The following is a 25,448-nucleotide window of genomic DNA, read 5'->3' as shown; positions in this document are numbered from 1 at the left end:
AGCTCAGGTCCACTACTAGTACATACTATTTATCAAAAACGCATGCGCATTAGTTGTTGTCAAATTATTTAGTGCTAACAATTCGAGAGTCAAATACCCTGCAATATGAAAGAACTCTGTAAAGACACACCAGAGACATGCACGTTCTGCTTTATATATAACCAGAGTCGTTACAAGAGAGAAGAGAAAGAGCTTAATATCTATTTGTTACAAATTACATGAGATAAAATGCCCTCCCGTTTGCAAGCTATTCTCTACCCATAAGAGAAGGCCGTACATCCATCCTTCTTTTCATTCGAGCCATGAATTTAAAGGGATTTGCACGCAGGAAAGACAATACTGAATTTGCAGTTGAAAGCATCAATCCATAGGAACAAACTAATTGGGTAAAAAAAAGATAGGCTTGTAATGTGATGATGGTTATGAAAAATCCAGTACGTTCTTGCACCGTGATTGCCAGGATGAATGTGTATGCTAAACCCATGCAGAGAAGGGAGTAAAAATTAAGAAATGTCGCCATCTCCATGCTTGAATATGTTACATAACTGGTACGACCTAATGACATCTGACAAAGGATTATAGCGGCGATGAGGGAGAAATTCATAGCTAGCATGTCAAAAAAAATATAAGCTCTCATCAGATTTTTTGACCAATCACTGCTAAGATCAGAACCTGATCCAGGCACAGTGATAGCACCGGCGAAGGTTACTCCAGCTACCAGTACTGCCACCACGAGAAGATTCCCTACCCCTCTGTTCCGTTCCTCCGTCGTTAACGTCGTTAAATCAAAGTTAAGATTGATGTCAAACTCAGTCTTGTCACCTGCCTCCACCAAAACTTTTAATACCTCACGCTGAACAACAAAGTGTTAATTAGAAAATATATGGTAAACAAAATATATAAAGCATCATGACAATGTTAGCTTAATGTCCCATAATAACAAAGAAGGAATTCATCGCTATTTAGTAGATCAGTGAGATATTTCATATTTTTTAGCAAGTAAAGAACTTTATTTCCATTTTGGATTAATCAAATTTAAGGTAATTAAAAGAAATCTATCATTCCCTTTTCCGTAAAGTTGCAACTAGAATATATTTTGGATAAAATGTGGATGTAAGAGTTTTTGCTATACTAGAATATATTTGCTTCCATCACTTGATTAGCTTCTTATGTGGACCCAAACGGCTAGAATACTAAGTAATTTGACTTAAAGGAAATTTTTTGTGTCTTCTCTTGTTCTACAGGTATAAAAAAATCAAATGTGACTGAAATTTTGACAATTAATAGAGCTTTTCAAGTAAGTATTGATTATTCATATAATGCCATTACATTGGTCAAAACTCACAATATTATAAGATCATGACGCTTACAACATGAATTCAATAACATTTTAAATTCTTGTAGTATCTTGTTTTGTGTACTTTACACATATTCTTAATTAGTAATCATGTCACACAGATCATTTGGCAAAGCAAAGGCAAAGCAAGGAATGCATAGAGAAGCGAATTTAGTTACATGGTTTTTGTTTTTATTAATTTCAAAGTTTGGTTTATGTTATGGCTTTGTGGGTTTATAGGACATTGAAATCAAATTGTTTAATAGAAAAAAAAAAATCTTTCGTTCTTTGATACTGAAGAATGTTTTAGCAACTCAAGGACTTAATATTTATCTTAAGAAACTAAAGCTGCATAAATCCAGGACAATAATTGGAACTCAATTAAGAAGAAATCATCAAGTCAAATTCGATTGGCTTTGACTCCTTAGGTCAAGTACAATATCTGAGCCCTGAGGTGAGTTGACAGTACTTGAGGCATATGGGAAAAACTAGAGAGTATTTATGCTTCTAGACCCATGGCTTCGTTTTCTTGAGGGATGGATGAAGGAATGGATATACACAACTATCTTTCAAGAGTTAACAGGTTGACAACACAAGTAGTCAATACTAGAAAAAAAAAATATTGAGGATAAAGAGCGAAACCTCATGTTTAAATGATGTAATCTTACTGGAGAATGAAAGGTTTTGAAAGTAGAAAACAATGTCAAAAGGTAACGAGGCATTGGTGATAGGAGCAAAGATGATGTTCTCATGGATCGATCATAAATGTAATTCATGGATTGTAGATTTTGCATGCTCCTTTCATATTTATTTAAAGAAAGAATGTTTTGATACTTTCAAAACATAATTCCAAACATAAAGTTGGTTGTGTTGCGTTCTTGGAGATTAATAATAATAATTCCTATAAGTTGATACAAAGTTCAGTTTAAGTCGAAGCATAAGATAAAGTGCAGTTTTAGTGAAACCGAAAATCTTACCATTTTGCGAACTTCTACGTCCTGCGATTTGTTCCATACGCTCTCGCAGCATCATCCTCATGCTTGGTATCGACTAGCATGTTCTGAGCAAGTACAAGCAAAGACAGTATTAATTTGTAAGTATACATTCGAAACTGAATTTGAATGTATTTTTTTTTTTTTGATTAATATAGGTGTCCGGGCCAGCTTGCGCACACCTCGACTAATCCTATGGATCCTGAAATTAACGACCATATAAGCCTCCAGTAGCCATTATATGAGCAATTAGTTAAGGTTATCCTTTTCATTATCATTTTTTGCAAGTATATATGATGATTGATTTGGAGTATGATCCCCCGTGATGTTCAAGAGCAATTGCAAGCCCATTAATTAGCACCATAAGGTCAGTTTTTCGAAAAGGCTCAGCATATAAGCATACCATTCCATATGACTTTGGTGCTTCAAGGCGTCCGCCTCGCAATAATTTCGAAAAAACACCAGATGGTTTCAACTTTTCATTATTAACAATCATTTTATCCACCCGCATGTCACTCCCTAGTGCCTGCACTATCTCAGAACGGCAATCATTTTATCCACCCGCAGTTTTGGTTCATTCACATTCACTCATTTTCTTCGTGAAAGTAATTATATGGCAAATCATATGGCAAAACAAGGAATGTTTAAAAACTCTGAATGGGTCGATTGGCTCTAATCTGCTTGATATTTAGGCTTTTCTTTTTCTTTAAATTCTGGTTGCGGATGCAAAGAAAACTGGATTGTTTCCCAGATTACTCTATTTCTAGAAAGGAGAGGAATCTTCAAGCTATTCAGAAGCAATTCCAGTTGGTCAGATCTTTGTCTTTTTTTAAACTTCTTGGTCTCAGTTTCTGATGTTGCAAGTCTACGGGCTTCTGTTGATGGGCTTCCTTTTGCCTCCTACGGTTTTCTCTATGTTAGTGTCTTGGTTCTCTTATCTTTAAGTTGTCAAAGGTTGTTCTGTGAAGAGTCCATGGTTGGTATTTTGTTTCGGATAAGAAGATGCAAGATGAAAAGATTTTGTTTTTCTTCTAATCTGGATGTCAGTAGAAGTCTGTGTGGCTGCTCTTCCTGGTGTGGCTCCAAATCTGTATCTTTTAGCTACTTTTTGGATTTCTTAGCTTCAAATATGTATATTGTAGCTGCTTTTTGTTATTCTTGTTTCTTGGTATGTTGTTCATTTCATTGCATAGTTTTGTTTAGGTGTCCTGTAAACAGATTCTCTATGTTCCCGTCATCTATTGGCGTCTTCTAATGCAATATTTTACTTCTCCAAAAAAAAAATACATTGCAGCCAAGTGCAAAGGTTTATTTCCATCGTAATCCTTCTCATTTATAAGTGCTTCCAGATCTCGATTTCTCAATATTTCATCCACTATTTTCATCTGTCCACTCGCCGCTGCAACATGAAGAATATTCTGTCCTTTTTCGTTGAGAAAATCCATTGGATCGAGCCAAAAAATAAGTAGTTCGCGTACTACTTCAAGATGGCCCTTCTGGCATGCAACATGGATGGGTAAGTTGCCTTCGTCGTTTCTTTGTGATGCGGCAACAGGACATCGACTAACCAGGAGTCTTGCTCCAGAAAGGAAGCCCATTGATGCTGCAACATGAAGGAGATTTCCCCCTTTTTTGTCCTCGGGAAGCATTATATCCGGCTTGCCGTCCGCTAGTTTTTCTAGTGCAGCATAATTTAAAAATTAGATAATCAATACAAAAAACACAAAATGCATGGAAATAACTTGAATTTTATGCTTTACATAAAATGAAATTATGAAGAATCAGTTTTAATGAGACCAATAATTATAAGTGTAACATGTTATTTTTCACGTCGAAATGATGAAAACATGTGATTTCCTAAATTTCCTTCCGGCATAGCTTCTATAAAAGAAGCAATCATCTCCCCGTCGCAACTCTCTACTGCCAGGTACAAGGGAGACTTGTCTTCCTTGTTCTTGTAGTAGGAAACTTCTAGGTCTTCATAAAGGAGGAAACAGGCCACCTCTCGGCAACCCTTGATGACTGCATCATGCAAAGGGGTGTTTCCTTTATTATTCTTCATCCTCAGCAAGCTAGCAAGTTCAAGTGTTCTATGATGAATTTTCACATGCTCGACGAGATTTTGAATTTTGTCAAACCGTCCAGCCCTGGCAGCCAGATGAAGCGCATTATCACCCAGGAAATTTTTCCTGGTGATTAGGAGGGGGAAGTGATGACACAGTAGCTGTATCACACCTTCGCTTCCATGGCTTGCTGCCACATGAAGCAGTGAATTTCCAGAGGCAGCAACATGTTTGAAAATGATATTGAGCACTTCCTCTGATGAAACACGTTTCAGTTTATCGAACAAGGCAACATTGATAAGTTAATTAAAATTCAAAGTGTACAGCGTTAAGTGAATTGAAATTGTAAGACTGGGGAAGGGAAGAGACTTACCTGGTAGAGATGAAGACGTGATGGAGGACTGGTCGCTTATAATTATATTATTATTATTATTATAATTCTCCTGGGATCTATGTTAGGACCCGTTAATCTTGGGTACTACGTCAGTACCTCATTCTCTTGAGGGTTCGACGTGAGTACCCAAAACTATGAGGTCCTGTATCAGTATCTTATTCTTTTGGGTCAGGTATTGGGATCCATTTTTTTTGGATCCAACATATGGATCCGTTTCTCTAGATTCAATGTTAGGATCTAAAGTTCTTAATCTTAGGTTTTTGTGTTATAAATATTATTATTTTTATAATAATTAAAAGTATTAATATAAAAAATATTAGTATTTATGCTATAAATAATATTATTTTTATTATAATTAAAAAACTTTAATATGAAAACTAGTATTATGTGTATTATAGATATTATAATTGATAGTATTAATATTTAAAATAGTATTATTTGTATTATAAATATTATAAGAACTTGGAAGAGAAGAGTTTAATATTATTATTAATATTATAAACATTATAATATTTATTACTATTAATAAATTTATAAAAATATTATTACTATAAAAAAAATAACATTGATTTAAAGTGCAAAATCAATTATTATTATTATTATTATTATTATCATATGGGGGGTGAGGCATTCCTTTTCAAATCCAAAAAACTCGGGGCTGGAAAATGGTGCCTCACCTAAGAAGCTTAGGTCTAGCTAGAGCGTAAACCCAAATCCATTAGGTCTTGCAGCACTACCTGACCCAAGACTATTGGTCCTTATCAGAACCCAAGGCTAATAGGTCTTGTTTCAGGACCCAAAGCTCTTGGGTTTGTCAGTAAGATTCAAGGTTGATGGGTCCTGTGTGAAGATCCAATTCCCTTGGGTTCAGCATCGGGATCCAAGGCTCTTGGATCCTACATCAGGATTAAAGATTCTTGGATTTTAGATTTTCTAAATATAATTAATTGTATTATAAATATTATAATTAAAAGTAATAATATAAAAAATATTATTATTTGTGTTATAAATATTATTATATAATTAATACTATTAATAAAATAATTAATAAATTTAAAAATAGTATTATCAATATTAAAAAACAACCATAGATTTGATTTGAAGTGTAAAATAAAAATTATTATGATCATCATCATCATAATCATTATCATTAATAAATTTTAAAAAACTATTATTACTATTGAGGAAAATAATTTTTTTTTTACAGATAATTTAAATATTATTATTAATATTATAAATAATTATTTTTGGGTTCGACGTTACAACTAGATTCAATTGTATTAAATCTTATATTTTTATTATATTTTTTTAAATAAAAAATAAACTCGTAGCATATTACATGCCACTTATCTAGCATATACTAAATATCTACCTCCCCGTTTTGATATATCACATGCATATATTTAAAGAAGAAAAGGTAACTTCTTTCATGTCCAAATTACACCACCGACTCACCACATAGTTGGAAGCAAGCAATAATTACTCTCATGACTTTATATTATAATTAGGAATTTAGAAAGACTTCAAGACACGCCATCTTTAATGGATGCTTCTATCATTTAGAAAGTAACTTCAATCAATTATAAAAACCTATCACGTCATATGATTACTCGCATCTATCATCTTCTTTATTAATCTTTACATTCTACACACATATAAATATAACCTCGAAGGCTATATTCATCCTAATTTAAGTATTGCATACTCCTTGAAGCCCAATAGTAGATTTATCTTAATGGTGTCTTTTTATGAAAACGAACAAAAGTCTCTTTAACTCCCTTTCTTTTCACTTATCTTTTATTTTTTTTCCATGGAAGACAACTCAAAAACTCTAGGATAAGGGAGGGATAGAGACCATAAATGAGAATACTTACAAAGACTATTTTAGAGATACGCTTTCCTTTTCCTCAGCAAGTATCTTTATTATTAGCTCCACTACTTGTAACATCTACTTTGTTATTGATAAATATTATATTGTAAAAAAAAAGAATAAAGGGTATTTTTGGCTCTAGGTCAATAAATAACCTAATAAGATGGAGTTAAATCAATGCATATATAATTTTTTATTATTTAAAATATATATTGAATATCAAATTTGCATTTTACAATAAAAATTCACAAAATAAACATACAGTAAAATATCCTAGAAAAAAACATGAGAGCCTACACATAAATTCAAAAAAGTCCACAAATTGTTTTTTGAATTTTCTAATATAAAAAAAGAATTTATTTGACCAAATATATTAAAAAAAAAAAAAAAACAAAGAGAATTCAGCCGGTTGGACCTTAGGCTTGAACCTAGATTTTTGCTTTTTTTAGATGGGTCCATCCTGGTCACTACCCAAGCCAGAGACCCGGCTGGGTACTAGGCACGCAAGAATCGTGCGTGTACAGTGTTAAGTGAATTGAAATTGTAAGACTAGGGAAGGGAGGAGACTTACCTGGTAGTTCTGGAGATGAAGACGTGATGGAGGAGTGGTCGACTAGTTACTTTCTTCCTCTGCTTTCACCTCTGTTCTTGCTTTTCTCTGATCGGTTTCTTCCTGTCCGTCCCCTGTTCTGCGTGTGTTTCGTTCTCCTGTGGCCTTCTGTTTTTGCTCGTCTTCTCTGTATTATCTCTGTTCTTGCGTCTGTGTTTTTGTTTGTGGTCTTTGGTCCAGTGTTCTCTGTGTATTATCTGTTTCTCCTCTGTGTCCGGTCGTCTCTGTTTTTCTCGGTTTTTTTCGTTCATTCGTCCTCTCTGTGTTTGCTTGTTTTTCCCCTGCTTTTTTTCCCCCAGTTCGTCCTCAGTTCGTTCCTCCTGGTGTGTTCTGTGTGTTTCGTTCCCCTGCTGTGTTCTGTTCGTGGGTTTTCTCTGTTCTTTTCGTTCTCTCCGTTCGTCCTCTGGTTCTCTCGGTTTGCTCTCAGTCCCCTAGGCTTCATAGCTCGTCTGCAAACGGCGCCGTTGATTTTCTGTCGGTTTGGTCACTGACGTTTGGAGATTTCACAATCAAGCCCCTTAATCAGGAAATTCCCTCCATTTGGTTTTTAAATTCGCCCCTGGATAAATTGTAATTGGACCCCTGGATTTTAGCGTATTTTATAAAACAGTCCTTAGTTTCTGAATATTTCAATTCAGTCCTTAATTAATTTTTCAACTTTTAATTCTTTAAAAATTACCCTGGAAAAATCAATTAAACTCCCTACAGTAACCCCTGCATTTTCACTTTGGTCCTTAGACTTTAATTCCTTGCAATTTAAACCCAAATCAGCCCCAAACTTTGGTATTTTTTCAATTTAGTCTTCACTCTTTGGATAGTTTTATTTTTTGAGTTTTTTTGTTTAATTGAATTTTCTTTTCAATTTCACCTTTTAATAAAAAAAATTTAATTTAATTTAATCTTGATGCTTTCCATTGCTATTTGTTTTTGAACTTTTAACATTTGATTAGTTGGGAATTAGACTATTTATTTTATTCAATTTCATCATTTTCTATTCAATGAGTGGGGAATTGAGACACATTATTTATCCTTGTTTAAAATAATATTTTTTTTTTAGGTTATCATAATTTTTTTTTAATTTGTTCTATATGCTTTAGCTCATTAATTATTTTTTTGGTCTTTGATTTCAATTTTTTATATTAGGTTGGCTTGGCTCTGAAGTTTTTTTTTGTTTTTTGTTGAAGTTTGTTATAAGTTTTTATTAAAACTTTTTTTTGTTTGATTCAATCTATAATCTATTTACCGTTGTTTTTTTATCATTTAATTAAATGTTATCAGCTTATATGACTTTGTCACAAAGATTTTTAACTTTTTTAGAGCACAATTGCAATATTCGGACAATTTTATTAGCTAATACAATTTTTTTTTCATTTAGATTGTGGCGTAGCGTTGGGCTATGGATTTAGTAATCACTATTCACTACCACTTGTTTAATTAGGATCAGTGAAAACTCATTTTTTGTCATCACTTCTTCTTGTTTCTTTTTTTATTGTTTAATAAAAGTAGTTCATTCCTTGAATTATAACGAAACCATTTTATAATTATGCAAATAATGTTTTTTGCCTTTTTCTTGTTATATCGTAATTATGATATTATTTAATCGATTTTTGTGTACCATAGTTAAGCCATTATTTTTTAATTATTTTTTACAGGTTATCATGATTTTTTTTTTCTTAATTTGTTGATTGTTTATTTTTTTTATCATTTAATTAAAATAAAATAGATTTATTTAATCTAAGTCTCGTCTATAACTAACTTGAATCCAACCCCACATCATAGCTGAGGTGCATGACTAGTACATACTATTTATCAAAAACGCATGCGATTAGTTGTTGTCAAACTATTTAGTGCTAAGAATTCGAAAGTCAAGTATCCTGCAATATGAAAGAAGACACACCAGAGACCTGCATGTTCTGCTTTATATATAACCAAAGTCGTTACAAGAGAGAAGAGAAAGAGCTTAATATCTATTTGTTACAAATTACATGAGATTTAAATACAAGATAAAATGCCCTCCCGTTTTCAAGCTATCCAGTTTGAACTGGATGTGATCCTTCTTTTCATTCGAGCCATCAATTTAAAGGGACTTGCAAGCACGAAAGACAATAATGAATATGAAGTTGAAACCAACAATCTGAAGGACAAAAAACACTGGTAAAGAAGAAAACAGATTTGGTATCTGATGCAAAATCCAGTACGTTCTTGCACCGTGATTGCCAGGACGGATGTAAATGCTAAACCCAGGCAGAGAAGGGAGTAAAAATTAAAATATGTCGCCATGTCCATGCTTATTCTTACATCACTGGTACGACCTAATGATATCTGACAAAGGATTATAGCGGCGATGAGGGAGAGATTCATAGCTACCATGTCAAAAATAATATAAGCTTTCATCAGATATTTTGAACTATCACTGTTAAGATCACGACCTGATCCAGGCACAGTGATAGCACCAGCGAAGGTTACTCCAACTACCAGTACTGCCACCACGAGAAGATTCCCTACCCCTCTGTCCAGTTCCTCCCTCGTTAACGTCGTTCTTGGTGAATTAAAGATAAGATTGATGTCAAACTCAGTCTTATCATCTGCCTCCACCAAAACTTTACGCTGAACAACAAAGTGTTAATTAGAAAATATATGGTAAACAAATTATATAAAGCATCATGACAATGTTAGCTTAATATCCCATAATAACGAAGAAGTAATTCATCGCTATTTAGTAGATCAGTGAGAGATATCCCATATTTTTGAGCAAGTAAATAACTTTATTTCCACTTTGGATTAATCTAATTTAAGGTAATTAAAAGAAATCTACATGGTGCGCCAAAACTTCAAATCTATTTCTCCATGGTGCGCCAAAGTATTACTTCATGGATGAGCCTTGACTCCAACTCTTTAGAGCTTAATATAAAGAATGTTTAGTCGGGAAGAGTTGATTTCTTATGATTTGTTTGTTCTTTTTTTGTTGTTTTCCCCCGTTTCATGCAACAGTTTTTATGCTTTCTTTTTCTCTGCTTGTTCATCTGATTTAAGTTAGACTATTATTTTTGTAGCTTTTTTCTTAATAAATTTAGACTATTAACCAAAAAAAAAAAGGTAATTAAAAGAAATCTACCATTCCCTTTTCTATAAAGTTGCAACATGGACAAAATGTGGATGTGAAAGTTTTTGCTATACTAGAATATATTTACTTCAATCACCTGATTAGCTTCTTATGTGGACCAAAGCAACTAGAATATAATTTGACTTGGATGCCACCTAAAGTGAAATGTGAATGTTTCTTTAAATGGCTAACCAAAACCCTCTGGTATTGATGGATTTTTTAAGAGATCATGAAATAAATTTTTTATATGTTTTCTTTTATTCTATATATAGGTTTTTGACAATTTAAAAAATCTTTTTAAATGAGTATTGATTGTTCCTATATATGCAATTACTAGAAGCTTGATTCTTCTTTATCTCTCTATACGACCCATGACCAATCGTTTTCTTTTGAAGTTAGATTTGTACTCTTGAGGATGGATATTGAAGGAATGGGTATACACAAGAGTTAAAAGGTTGACAGCACAAGTAGTCAATATTAGAAAAAAAATTCATGGATCATAAATGTAACAAGTTTTGAAAAATTCATGGATTGTAGATTTTGCATGCTACTTTCATATATATTTAAAGAAATAATGTTTTGATACTTCCAAAGAATATGATGGAGATTCTATAGTGCTAGTAAATGATAATAAAATCTAAGTTGCTAGAATTGATAATGTTAAAATGAAGATATATGATGGAGCAATGAAAACCTTTGTGATGTTAGTCACATGCCAAGACTTAAAAGAAAGAAAGTTTGTGAAACCGAAAATCTTACCATTTTGCGAACTGCTGCTTCCTGCGATTTGTTCCATACACCTCTCGCAGCATCATCCTCATGCTTGGTATCGATTAGCTTGTTCTGAGCAAGTACAAGCAAAGACAGCATTAATTTGTAATTAAGTATACATTCGAAACTGAATTTGAATTTATGTTCTTGAAATCAGTTTTTGTAATGTTAAAGGTTGTCCTTTTTCATTATCATTTTTTTGCAAGTAATATATGATGATTGATTTGGAGTATGATCCCCCGTGATGTTCAAGAGCAATTGCAAGCCCATTAATTGGCACCAGAAGCTCAGTTTTTCGAAAAGGCTCAGCATATAAGCATACCATTCCATCTGACTTTGGAGCTTTAAAGCGTCCGCCTTGCAATAATTTCACAACAACACCAGATGGTTTCAACTTTTCACTATTAACAATCCTTTTATCCACCCGCACGTCACTCACTAGTGCCTGCACTATCTCAGAGCGGCAATACATTGCAGCCAAGTGCAAAGGTGTATTTCCATCGTAATCTTTCTCATTTATAAGTGCTTCCAGATCTCGATTTCTCAATATTTCATCCACTATTTTCATCTGTCCACTCCCCGCTGCAACGTGAAGAATATTCTGTCCTTTTTCGTTGAGAAAATCCATTGGATCGAGCCAATAAGCAAGTAGTTCGCGTACTACTTCAAGATGGCCCTTCTGGCATGCAACATGGATGGGTAAGTTGCCTTCATCGTTTCTTTGTGACACGGCAACAGGACATCGACTAACCAGGAGTCTAGCTCCAGAAAGGAAGCCCATGGATGCTGCAACATGAAGGAGATTTCCCCCTTTTTTGTCCTCGGGAAGAATTATATCCGGCTTGCCGACCGCTAGTTTTTCTAGTGCAGCATAATTTTAAAATTTAGATAATCAATACAAAAAACACAAAATGCATGGAAATAACTTGAATTTTATGCTTTACATAAAATGAAATTATGAAGAATCAGTTTTAATGAGACCAATAATTATACGTGTAACATGTTATTTTTCACGTCAAAATGATGAAAACATGTGATTACCTAAATTTCCTTCCGGCATAGCTTCTATAAAAGAATCAATCATCTCCCCGTCGCAACTCTCTACTGCCAAGTACAAGGGAGACTTGTCTTCCTTGTTCTTGTGGTAGGAAACTTCTAGGTCTTCATAAAGGAGGAAACAGGCCACCTCTCGGCAACGCTTGATGACTGCATCATGCAAAGGGGTGTTTCCTTTATTATTCTTCATCCTCAGCAAGCTAGCAAGTTCAAGTGTTCTATGATGATTTTTCACATGCTTGACGAGATTTTGAATTGTGTCAAACCGTCCAGCCCTGGCAGCCAGATGAAGCGCATTATCACCCAGGAAATTTACCCTGGAGATTAGGAGGGGGAAGTGATGACACAGTAGCTGTATCACATCTTCGCTTCCATGGCTTGCTGCCACATGAAGCAGTGAATTTCCAGAGGCAGCAACATGTTTGAAAATGATATTGAGCACTTCCTCTGATGAAACATGTTCCAGTTTATCGGACAAGAGACCAAACAAGGCATTGAAGTTGTCTTCCTTTGCATAGGTATAAACCTCCTTCTGCAGTATTTTATTTGGCTCACAAAAACCATAATCTGCAATCGGAACTGGGAATTTAACTGCCTTCCATCGTTCAAGCTCCTCATGTACTGGTCTCGGCATATCTATTTGTATAATGTCGGTTGAGTGCTCCATCTCTTCTTGAGTGACTTAACTTTGCTGCGGTTGTATCAGTGGTAAATTGGTAATTACATGTATTGTTATTTGGCCAAGCAAACTAAAGAATTCATTGAAAACATGAATGCAAGAGATTTGCTAATTAAAGTATTAGTGAGAGAAAACGTACATTAGCTACATAATTTTTCTCAGTACAATTATTTAGGAGCATATATATAAATGTTTAAATTCAAGTAAAAATAAGTTGTTAATTCATTGTTGATCGGTTATGTTAAAAATATGGTTGACGGTTATTTTTTAAAATGTTTTTTACTTAAAAAATAATAATTTTTTTTATTTTAAAAATAAATTATTTTTGATATCATTATATTAAAATAATCTTAAAATACTAAACAAAAAAATATTAATTTAAAAAAATTAATTTTTTTCAAAAATATTTTTAAATAATAAAAAAACAGGTCAAATTCCAATTAAGGCATTCTTTTATAACCAGGTCCAACAATAACTAAGGGTTTGTGTATTGTATTTACAAATAAAATAATGTTTTATGACTTTGAATATATTTTCTAACAGTATTATATAAATTAATAAATTATATACATAAATATATATCAAGTTAATATAAATTTTATTAGCGCAAATAACTGATGCGAGTTTGTTAAGAATTTGAATAGACAAGTATTGTGCGTGTACAGTGATGAGTTAATTAAAATCCAAAGTGCACAGTGTTAAGTGATTGAAATTGTAAGACCGGGGAAGAGAAGAGACTTACCTGGTAGTTCTGGAGATGAGGACGTGATGGAGGACTGGTCGACTAGTTAGTGTCTTCCTCTGCTTTCACCTCTGTTTATAAAGAGTTGTTATAAACTGTGAATGTTATTGACTGTATCGCGAATTACGGTAGAAATGTTTTTCTCGTGTTAGGGAGACATAATGATTGGGGCTTTTCTTGCCACCGAAAGTTGTAAAGAATACAGCTGGCGGAGTTGTCTTAGTTCATAACTTCATATGAACCAAACCTACCTCATTCCTCCCCTCATGATTTTTATTTTTATTTTTATTTTTATTTGGTCTCTATGATTTTCTGGATGTGGCCCTCTAATTTTGGGACCCGCCCCTTTCATCTCCCTTTCCCGTATAAAAGTTTTTTTTTGGTCTCATCTCATGACTGGATGTGATTTCCGTGCTGTGAGTTTTAAATGGTTTGGCTATCGAGCATTGTATTCTTTCCACTTCTTTCCTTGATTGGAGTCGTCATTGGGTGCCTATGCTTGTTTTTTTGGCCACAAGAGGTCTGAAAATAACTCACAAACATTCAGACGAATGGAGAAGCTTGTATTAGATGTTCTATAAAATGGTTATTCATCATCTAATTCTCTATATAAACAAAAAACTACACATGGATAGCACAATAATGTCCCCCTATAGTTCATAACTAGTTACGTGCCGTGCGATGCCGGCGAGTCAATTATTTTTTGCATTTTTAAAAATAGCCAAGATCTAAAAAATATTATGTTTTTTTTGTAAAGTTATACCAAAAAGTCTCAGTTTTAGTTGCATCGCCTGATCCAAGAATAATGTTTATAATATTAATAATAACATTAAACTTGGGTTAACCCTTAGCATAAAAATGTTTGAACTACAATATCAGATCCAATAACATTGGATGTGGGTCTGGCTGCAAGGTCGTGTCATAAAAGTGTGATAATTAAATAGATTATTTAAAAAAAACCAACAGGAAGAAAAAAACTAATGAAAAAAAGAAAAAAAAAAATGAATTAATTGGGTTAACCCTTCAAACCAGGTTAACCCGTCATACCTTGAATTCGCATCATGAAAGTTTTGATAATTAAAAAAAATAAAAAATTAATGGGTTAACCCCGAATTAACTAGGCTAACTCGTCAAATCAGGTTAACCTATCAAACTCAAAATCCGTGTAATGAAAGTTTGATAACTAAATAGAAAAAAATTTAACATTAATAATTTAAATTAATTAAAAAAAAAAAAAGTATCAGCCTTTTCACTGTGGGACTGCACTAAGTCCACAGTCAAAGGTATAAAAAGAAAAAACTAAAGGCATCAGCCAAATTTTTTTTAAAAAAATATCCATTAAACAAAAACAAAGAAAAAAATGAAGAAAAAAAAAAGAAAAAGAAAAAAGTAAAAAAAAGAAAAAAGAAAAAAGACAGCTCAATTAAAAAAAAAACAATGAAAAAACAGACTTAAAAAAAAAAGAGCAAAAAAGTAAATAAAAAAAAATGAAAAACAGTAGGGATCAGTGTTTTACTGTGTACTGCACATTATAGTCCCCAGTAAAACACTGATCTTTTTTAGCTATATATAATAATATTGCCACCTTTTCTGAATGTTATTCCCTCTACTAGCACAACCTCATAGTCAAATTTTTAGGTCTAATGACAAGATTAAACGGTATACATTCGAAACTGAATTTGAATGTATTTTCTTGCAATCAGTTAAGGTTGTCCTTTTCATTATCATTTTTTGCAAGTATATATGATGATTAATTTGGAGTATGATCCCCCGTGATGTTCAAGAGCAATTGCAAGTTAATTAGCACCACAAGGTCAGTTTTTCGAAAAGGCTCAGCATATAAGCATACCATTCCATCTGAATTTGGTGCTTCAAAGCGTCCGCCTTGCAATAATTTCACAACAACACCAGATGGTTTCAACTTTTCATTATTAACAATCCTTTTATCCACCCGCACGTCACTCACTAGTGCCTGCACTATCTCAGAGCGGCAATACATTGCAGCCAAGTGCAAAGGTGTATTTCCATCGTAATCTTTCTCATTTATAAGTGCTTCCAGATCTCGATTTCTCAACATTTCATCCACTATTTTCATCTGTCCACTCCCCGCTGCAACGTGAAGAATATTCTGTCCTTTTTCGTTGAGAAAATCCATTGGATCGAGCCAATAAGCAAGTAGTTCGCGTACTACTTCAACTAACCAGGAGTCTTGCTCCAGAAAGGAAGCCCATGGATGCTGCAACATGAAGGAGATTTCCCCCTTTTTTGTCCTCGGGAAGCATTATATCCGGCTTGCCAACCGCTAGTTTTTCTGGTGCAGCATAATTTAAAATTTAGATAATCAATACAAAAAACACAAAATGCATGGAAATAACTTGAATTTTATGCTTTACATAAAATGAAATTATGAAGAATCAGTTTTAATGAGACCAATAATTATACGTGTAACATGTTATTTTTCACGTCGAAATGATGAAAACATGTCATTACCTAAATTTCCTTCCGGCATAGCTTCTATAAAATAATCAATCATCCCCCCGTCGCAACTCTCTACTGCCAAGTACAAGGGAGACTTGTCTTCCTTGTTCTTGTGGTAGGGAACTTCTAGGTCTTCTATAAAAGAAGCAATCATCTCCTCGTCGCAACTCTCTACTGCCAAGTACAAGGGAGACTTGTCTTCCTTGTTCTTGATGTAGGAAACTTCTAGGTCTTCATAAAGGAGGAAACAGGCCACCTCTCGGCAACCCTTGATGACTGCATCATGCAAAGGGGTGTTTCCTTTATTATTCTTCATCCTCAGCAAGCTAGCAAGGTCAAGTGTTCTATGAGGATCAATTTTCACATGGTTGACGAGAATTTGAATTGTGTCAAACCGTCCAGCCCTGGCAGCCAGATGAAGCGCATTATCACCCAGGAAATTTTTCCTGGTGATTAGGAGGGGGAAGTGATGACACAGTAGCTGCCACATGAAGCAGTGAATTTCCAGAGGCAGCAACATGTTGGAAAATGATATCGAGCACTTCCTCTGATGAAACACGGTCCCGTTTATCGGACAAGAGACCAAACAGGGCATTGAAGTTGTCTTCCTTTGCATAGGTATAAACCTCCTTCTGCAGTATTTTATTTGGCTCAGAAAAACCATAGTCTTTCGGAACTGGGAATTTAACTGCCTTCCATCGTTCAAGCTCCTCATGTACTGGTCTCTGCATATCTATTTTTAATTGCAACGTGCTGGAAGATTGTATGATGTCGGTTGAGTGCTCGATCTCTTCTTGAGTGACTTAACTTTGCTGCGGTTGTATCAGTGGTAATTACATGTCTTGTTATTTGGCCAAGCGAACTAAAGAATTCATAGAAAACATGAATGCAAGAGATATGCTAATTAAAGTATTAGTGAGAGAAAACGTACATTAGCTACATAATTTAAGTTTTATATGCATAAATATATCAAATTAATATAAGTTTTATTATCGCAAAGAACTGATGCCAGTTTGTTAAGAATTTCAATAGAATCTTCAAAAATAATTCTCATAATATAAAAGAGAAAATAATACATATATTTAACCTAGTTTAGCCAATTACCTATTCCACAGGCACGCAAGTATCGTGCGCGTACAGTGATGAGTTAATTAAAATCCAAAGTGCACAGTGTTAAGTGAATTGAAATTGTAAGACCGGGGAAGAGAAGAGACTTACCTCTGTAGTTCTGGAGATGAAGATGTGATGGACGACTTACTTTCTTCCTCTGCTTTCTCCTCTGTTCTTGCTTTTCTCTGATCGGTTTCTTCCTGTCCGTCCCGTGTTCTGCGTGTGTTTCGTTCTCTTGTGGCCTTCTGTTTTTGCTCGTCTTCTCTGTATTATCTCTGTTCTTGCGTCTGTGTTTTTGTTTGTGGTCTTTGGCCCAGTGTTCTCTGTGTATTATCTGTGTCTCCTCTATGTCCGGTCGTCTCTGTTTTTCCTGGGGGTTTTTCGTTCGTTTGTCCTCTCTGCGTTTGCTTGTTTTTCCCCTGCTTTTGTTTTCCCCAGTTTGTCCTCAGTTCGTTCCTCCTGGTGTGCTCTGTCGTGTTCTGGTCGTGGGTTTTCTCTGTTCTTTTCGTTCTCTCCGTTCGTCCTCTGGTTCTCTCGGTTTGCTCTCAGTCCTCTGGCCTTCCTCCTCTTCGTCCTTAGTTCGTCCTTCCCCTTGATGTGATGATTGATATTTCACAAAAACATGGGATACAAAAATAAATAAAGATATCAAATAAACAAAGCTTTCGATGAGAGAAGGCTTTACCTCAAAATGAACATATTACTATAATAAAACTCATTCAATAAACCACAAGTGACGAATTGTTCAAATTACATGTCCAAATTACACCACCGACTCACCATATAGCTGAGCACCATTTTGGCCTAAATAGAAAAAAGTAACTTCTTTCATGTCCAAATTACACCACCGACTCACCATATAGCTGAGCACATTAATTACTCTCATGACTTTATATTATAAATACTAATGAAATATCAAACAGGGGGGGTTTAATTAATTCAACTAATATATTAATATCAAGTAACGGAGGTTAGTCTACAGTCTACACATATATAAAATAATATTTCATTGTTATTTAACCGATTAGAATAAAATATAACCGATTTATGTTATTGGTGCTCTTGATCTCCAACTGCAACGGTCTTGATCTCCCAATCCCCAACTGCTCTTGTTTTCCCCAGTTCGTCCTCAGTTCGTTCCTCCTGGTGTGTTCTGTGTGTTTCGTTCCCCTGCTGTGTTCTGTTCGTGGGCTTTCTCTGTTCTTTTCGTTCTCTGGTTCTCTCGGTTTGCTCTCAGTCCCCTGCTCTTCCTCCTGGAGGCCTCTGGCTTTATAGCCAGAGAATGACATACGTTTCAGTAACGTATTGCATCGTGGGCAGCTGAGGCGTTGAGGAAGATGAAAAGCTCGTCTGGAAACGGCGCCGTTGCTTTTCTGTCGGTTTGGTCGCTGAAGTTTGGAGATTTCGCAATCAAGCCCCTTAATCAGGAAATTCCCTCTTTTGTTTTTTAATTTCGCCCCTGGATAAATTGTAATTCGACCCCTGGCTTTTATTGCCATTTACAAAACAGTCCCTTAGTTTCTGAATGTTTCAATTCAGTCCTTAATTAATTCTTCAACTTTTAATTCTTTTAAAATTACCCCTAGAAAGATCAATTAAACTCCCTATAATAACCCCTGCCTTTTCACTTTGATCCTTAGTCTTTAATTCTTTGCAATTTTGACCTAAATCAGCCCCAAACTTTAGTATTTTTTTAAATTAAGCATCTAATTTCACTAATTAAATTAATTTCAAGTTCAATTAAGTCTCAAAACTTATCAATTCTTCAATTAATTCCTTGATTTGATTAATTAACTGATTCAAAGTTTAATTAAGTTCTCAAACTTTCAATTTATGTTGTCTTGACCCAAATTTTCAATTTATTCTTCATTGAATATATTTTTTCATTTTTTTCATCATCATTTTTTTTTTCTCATTTTTCTCATTTTTATATAAAATAAAATAAAAATAGTAAAAAATTAGGTTATGAAAATAAATATAAAATCAATCACCATCATCATCATCATCATCACCATCACTCATTATTAAAGATTTTCTTTGATGGCTCAAATAGAAAAAGGCTTAAAACAGTTATGATAGGTTTATAGACTCAATAGAACATATATAAAATATGTGTTCCATGTGCAAGATTCTTTCGACCATGTTTTGAGGATAGACCTAGATGTGGTGTCATATTTTTGATTTCAAATATATTATTGGCTTTTAGAATCTTTGTACAAAGCTCATAGCTTAGTTTAGAATAAAAATACAAGCCACGAAAAGCTCTATCTAGGTGTAAGGGTACTATATTTCCCAATACAAAGGGTATCACAACAAGAGAACAAGAGAACAAGAGAACAACCTAGAAGGACGAACCAGAATAGCAGGATTGTTATTCCCTTGTTGCTTCTCAAAGAAACAGAGGAACGTGTAAGAACCAGAGAAGATAGGGACGAAAGAGAAAGAACAAACACGGGGAAGAAGGACTAAGGAGCACATAACAGAGGAAACTAGAGGAGAAAGCAAATAAAAAACAAAAAGAAAGAGAAGAGAATCTTCTAAAGCCAGAGTTATTCCCAGTCTTTCGCCTCCAGCAACATCTGCAAATCATGTAAGTTTTTTGTTCCCTCCTCTTTCATTTTTCATTACAAAGTCATTGTGCAGCTTGAATTTAATTAATCCTTCACTGTGCACACACGTGTTACGTGTGCCTCCTGTTGGCCAGCTGAGTCAGAATAGCAAGATTGTTATTCCCCTGTTGCTTCTCAAAGAAACAGAGGAATGGGTAAGAACCAGAGAAGATAGGGACGAAAGAGAAAGAACAAACACAGGGAAGAAGGACTAAGAAGCACATAACAAAGGAAACCAGAGGAGAAAGCAAACAAAAAACAGAAAGGAAGATAAGAGAATCTTCCAAAGCCAATGTTATTCCCAGTCTTTCGCCTCCAGCAACGTTTGCAGATCAGGTAAGTTTTTCATTCCTCCTCTTTCATTTTTCATTACAAAGTCATTGTGCAACTTGAATTTAATTAATCCTTCATTGTGCACACACGTGTTGTGTGTGCCTCCTGTTGGCCAGCCGGGTCAGAATAGCAGGATTGTTATCCCCCCTGTTGCTTCTCAAAGAAACAAAGGAATACGTAAGAACCAGACAAGATAGGGATGAAAGAGAAAGAACAAACATGGGGAAGAAGGATTAAAGAGCACATAACAGAGGAAACCAGAGGAGAAAGCAAATAAAAAACAGAAAGGAAGATAAGAGAATCTTCCAAAGCCAGTGTTATTCCCAGTCTTTCGCCTCCAGCAACGTTTGCAAATCAGGTAAGTTTTTCATTCCTCCTCTTTCATTTTTCATTACAAAGTCATTGTGCAACTTGAATTTAATTAATCCTTCATTGTGCACACACGTGTTGTGTGTGCCTCCTGTTGGCCAGCCGGGTTAGAATAGCAGGATTGTTATTCCCCCTGTTGCTTCTCAAAGAAACAAAGGAATACGTAAGAACCAGACAAGATAGGGATGAAAGAGAAAGAACAAACATGGGGAAGAAGGATTAAAGAGCACATAATAGAGGAAACCAGAGGAGAAAACAAATAAAAAACAGAAAGGAAGATAAGAGAATCTTCCAAAGCCAGTGTTATTCCCAGTCTTTCGCCTCCAGCAACGTTTGCAGATCAGGTAAGTTTTTCATTCCTCCTCTTTCATTTTCATTACAAAGTCATTGTGCAACTTGAATTTAATTAATCCTTCACTGTGCACACACGTGTTGTGTGTGCCTCCTGTTGGCCAGCCGGGTCAGAATAGCAGGATTGTTATTCCCCCTGTTGCTTCTCAAAGAAACAAAGGAATACGTAAGAACCAGACAAGATAGGGATGAAAGAGAAAGAACAAACATGGGGAAGAAGGATTAAAGAGCACATAACAGAGGAAACCAGAGGAGAAAGCAAATAAAAAATAGAAAGGAAGAGAAGATAATCTTCCAAAGCCAGTGTTATTCCCAGTCTTTCGCCTCTAGCAACGTTTGCAGACCATGTAAGTTTTTCATTCCTCCTCTTTCATTTTTCATTACAAAGTCATTGTGCAACTTGAATTTAATTAATCCTTCATTGTGCACACACGTGTTACATGTGCCTCCTGCTGGCTAGCTGGGTCACTTCAAGCCATTGACCCAGTTAGACCTGCTAGGTCCAGCCCAGCCACATGGGCTGAGCTGGGCCCAGCAAAAAAAAAATAATAAATAAAGAAGTAGAACAAATAAAAAATATGTATGCATGAATAAAAATAATATAAATTTATTGGTTTATTTACTAACGCCAGAGTTAGAAATAAAAATACCGGTTTAAATTTATATTATTTTTATTCATTGTATTTTATTTTATTTAGCTAGAAAAATAAAAAAAATATGTGCATGTGTAAAAATAAATTTATTTTTATTTATTCACTGACATTAGAGTCAGAAATAAAATATTGATCTAAATTTATTTTATAGCTATGTAATATTTACCAACGCCAGAGTTGGAAGTATTCGTAGTTGAATATTCATTCGCGTTAGAGTTAAGAATATTATAAGCAAATTATCATGGCATAAACCAATAAACATTTAACAATTAAGACAAAACCAGCAATACAGTTTGCCTCAAGCAAGACGTTTAAGTGGTGATAATATCTTTCGTTTTATGTAATCAATCTCGAACCATAGAATTTATGTTGACTAGTTAGGGTTCCTATTGACCATAATACTAAAAGTCGACTCCTTAAACAAGACCTTTTTCTTTCTTAAAAGAATACAATGGTAGATATCTGTTCTTTTTCTATAGTCAAGAAAAAATTTAAGGCCGCTGTGATATCGGGTGTGACAACATGACCTGCGATAAATTTTACTTGTAAACTATCTTTCTCTCACACCTTACATGCTCTTCTAAGAATAAAATTGTGTAAACTTAGTTCTCTTGAAAGGTAAGAAAATTAGTGTTTAAGCTCATAAAGGATAACGGACATGATGTTGATACATATATAACGCCAAAGTATAATTCAACAAAGCTTTAAAGTTTCAATTGATTCAAAGAATGCCTAAATAATTTCTCAAGTAATATTTTATCCAAGAAACCATGAGCATCATCAAACAACTTTTAGAGTTTGTTAAGATCATATAAATTTACAATATACATAAAATTTCTCTAGGTATGCAGAATAATTATTGATCTTGATGACCATTCATTGAATATAGAAAATCTTAAATTAAGCAAAATCAAGTCAAGAATTAACAAAATAGACTCAAGCAATAAGATATTTTCCTGAAAACTATAATAAATTTCAACCATATTTCTCCATGCTTTAGAATACATTATACAACACTTTGAACATTATTATATATATATAAAAGAATCCAACCCCACATCATAGCTCAGGTCCACTACTAGTACATACTATTTATCAAAAACGCATGCGATTAGTTGTTGTCAAACTATTTAGTGCTAACAATTCGAGAGTCAAGTACCCTGCAATATGAAAGAACTCTGTAAAGACACAACAGAGACATGCACGTTCTGCTTTATATATAACCAGAGTCGTTACAAGAGAGAAAAGAAAGAGCTTAATATCTATTTGTTACAAATTACATGAGATTTAAATACAAGATAAAATGCCCTCCCGTTTGCAAGCTATTCTCTACCCATAAGAGAAGTCCGTACATCCATCCTTCTTTTCATTCGAGCCATGAATTTAAAGGGATTTGCACGCAGGAAAGACAATACTGAATTTGCAGTTGAAAGCATCAATCCATAGGAACAAACTAATTGGGTAAAAAAAAGATAGGCTTGTAATGTGATGATGGTTATGAAAAATGCAGTACGTTCTTGCACCGTGATTGCCAGGATGAATGTAAATGCCAAACCCATGCAGATAAGGGAGTAAAAATTAAGAAATGTCGCCATCTCCATGCTTGATGTTACATAACTGGTACGACCTAATGACATCTGACAAAGGATTATAGCGGCGATGAGGGAGAAATTCATAGCTAGCATGTCAAAAAAAATATAAGCTCTCATCAGATTTTTTGACCAATCACTACTAAGATCAGAACCTGATCCAGGCACAGTGATAGCACCGGCGAAGGTTACTCCAGCTACCAGTACTGCCACCACGAGAAGATTCCCTACCCCTCTGTTCCGTTCCTCCGTCGTTAACGTCGTTAAATCAAAGTTAAGATTGATGTCAAACTCAGTCTTGTCACCTGCCTCCACCAAAACTTTTAATACCTCACGCTGAACAACAAAGTGTTAATTAGAAAATATATGGTAAACAAATTATATAAAGCATCATGACAATGTTAGCTTAATGTCCCATAATAACAAAGAAGGAATTCATCGCTATTTAGTAGATCAGTGAGATATTCCATATTTTTTAGCAATTAAAGAACTTTATTTCCATTTTGGATTCATCAAATTTAAGGTAATTAAAAGAAATCTATCATTCCCTTTTCCGTAAAGTTGCTACTAGAATATATTTTGGATAAAATGTGGATGTAAAAGTTTTTGCTATACCAGAATATATTTGCGTCCATCACTTGATTAGCTTCTTATGTGGACCCAAACGGCTAGAATACTAAGTAATTTGACTTAAAGGAAATTTTTTGTGTCTTCTCTTTTTCTACAGGTATAAAAAAAATCAAATGTGACTGAAGTTTTGACAATTAATAGAGCTTTTCAAGTAAGTATTGATTATTCATATAATGCCATTACATTGGTCAAAACTCACAATATTATAAGATCATGACGCTTACAACATGAATTCAAAAACATTTTAAATTCTTGTAGTATCTTGTTTTGTGAACTTTACACATATTCTTAGTAATCATGTCACACAGATCATTTGGCAAAGCAAGGAATGCATAGAGAAGCGAATTTAGTTACATGGTTTTTGTTTTTATTAATTTCAAAGTTTGGTTTATGTTATGGCTTTGTGGGTTTATAGGACATTGAAATCAAATTGTTTAATAGAAAAAAAAAAAAAAAAACGATTTCGTTCTTTGATAGTGAAGAATGTTTTAGCAACTCAAGGACTTAATATTTATCTTAAGAAACTAAAGCTGCATAAATCCAGGACAATAATCGGAACTCAATTAAGAAGAAATCATCAAGTCAAATTCGATTGGCTTTGACTCTTTAGGTCAAGTACAATATCTGAGCCCTGAGGTGAGTTGACACTTGAGGCATATGGGAAAAACTAGAGAGTATTTATGCTTCTAGACCCATGGCTAATCGTTTTCTTTTGAAGTTAGATTTGTACTCTTGAGGGATGGATGAAAGAATGGATATACACAACTATCTTTCAAGAGTTAACAGGTTGACAACACAAGTAGTCAATACTAGAAAAAAAATAATATTGAGGATAAAGAGCGAAACCTCATGTTTAAATGATGTAATCTTACTGGAGAATGAAAGGTTTTGAAAGTAGAAAACAATGTCAAAAGGTAACGAGGCATTGGTGATAGGAGCAAAGATGATGATGTTCTCATGGATCATAAATGTAATAAGGTTTTGAAAAATTCATGGATTGTAGATATATCATGCTCCTTTCATATTTATTTAAAGAAAGAATATGATGGAGATTCTATAGCGCTAGTAAATGATAATAAAATCAAAGTTGCTAGAATTGATAATGTTAAAATTAAGATATATAATGAAGCAATAAAAACCCTTTGTGATGTTAGGCACGTTTATATTAAAATAATGTTATTTATTTATTTTTAAAATTTTATTTTTTGCATATCAGCTTTGAAAATATAAAAAACATATTAATTTTAAACAAAAAATTAATCAATTTTTTTTAAAAATACTTTCAAAACATAATTCCATACATAAAGTTAGTTGTGGTGCGTTCTTGGAGATTAATAATAATAATTTCTAGAAGTTGATATAAAGTGCAGTTTAAGTCGAAGCATAAGATAAAGTGCAGTTTTAGTGAAACCGAAAATCTTACCATTTTGCGAGCTTCTACGTCCTGCGATTTATTCCATACGCCTCTCGCATCCTCATGCTTGGTATCGATTAGCATGTTCTGAGCAAGTACAAGCAAAGACGGTATTAATTTGTAAGTATACATTCGAAACTGAATTTGAATGTATTTTCTTGCAATCAGTTAAGGTTGTCCTTTTCATTATCATTTTTTGCAAGTATTGTCGCCCCCAAAAAAAAAATCCTGGGCGTGCGGCATCGGCTGGCGATTATTCATCCTGTTTTGCTGATTTGGTTCGTTGGAGTCGCCAC

General features: G+C 34.1%; 2 protein-coding genes across 4 annotated transcripts; both read right to left on the bottom strand.

The window, feature by feature from the left end:
• Window positions 1-234: 234 nt before the first annotated feature.
• LOC118050663 (protein ACCELERATED CELL DEATH 6) lies at window positions 235-13,734 on the bottom strand. Of its 3 annotated transcripts, none has more exons than XM_073406144.1 (6): window positions 13,617-13,734; window positions 12,181-12,886; window positions 11,462-12,000; window positions 11,169-11,211; window positions 2,314-2,354; window positions 235-853 (listed from the first exon to the last, which is right to left on the bottom strand). In XM_073406144.1, exons 2-6 carry the CDS (start codon window positions 12,860-12,862, stop codon window positions 248-250), a joined length of 1,911 nt encoding a protein of 636 aa, XP_073262245.1. In that variant the 5' UTR covers window positions 12,863-12,886; window positions 13,617-13,734; the 3' UTR covers window positions 235-247. The 3 variants fall into 3 exon arrangements, with proteins under 3 accessions (XP_073262245.1, XP_034916962.2, XP_073262246.1); XM_073406145.1 differs by lacking the exons at window positions 235-853; window positions 2,314-2,354 and adding exons at window positions 9,424-9,587; window positions 9,695-9,872 and having other exon boundaries at window positions 11,128-11,211; XM_035061071.2 differs by lacking the exons at window positions 235-853; window positions 2,314-2,354 and adding an exon at window positions 9,167-9,872 and having other exon boundaries at window positions 11,128-11,211.
• A 1,632-nt stretch (window positions 13,735-15,366) lies between these two features.
• LOC140954948 (uncharacterized) lies at window positions 15,367-16,825 on the bottom strand. Its single transcript, XM_073406165.1, has 4 exons — window positions 16,527-16,825; window positions 16,107-16,438; window positions 15,818-15,927; window positions 15,367-15,744 (listed from the first exon to the last, which is right to left on the bottom strand). The coding sequence occupies exons 1-4, from the start codon at window positions 16,823-16,825 to the stop codon at window positions 15,367-15,369; spliced, it is 1,119 nt and encodes a 372-aa protein (XP_073262266.1).
• Window positions 16,826-25,448: the final 8,623 nt, after the last annotated feature.

Source organism: Populus alba, chromosome 18 (genome assembly GCF_005239225.2).
Source record: "Populus alba chromosome 18, ASM523922v2, whole genome shotgun sequence".
In the NCBI taxonomy this organism is placed as follows: domain Eukaryota; kingdom Viridiplantae; phylum Streptophyta; class Magnoliopsida; order Malpighiales; family Salicaceae; genus Populus; species Populus alba.
The sequence above is the reverse complement of the archived record's forward strand: the minus strand, read 5'-3'. Positions and strand labels throughout refer to the sequence as shown.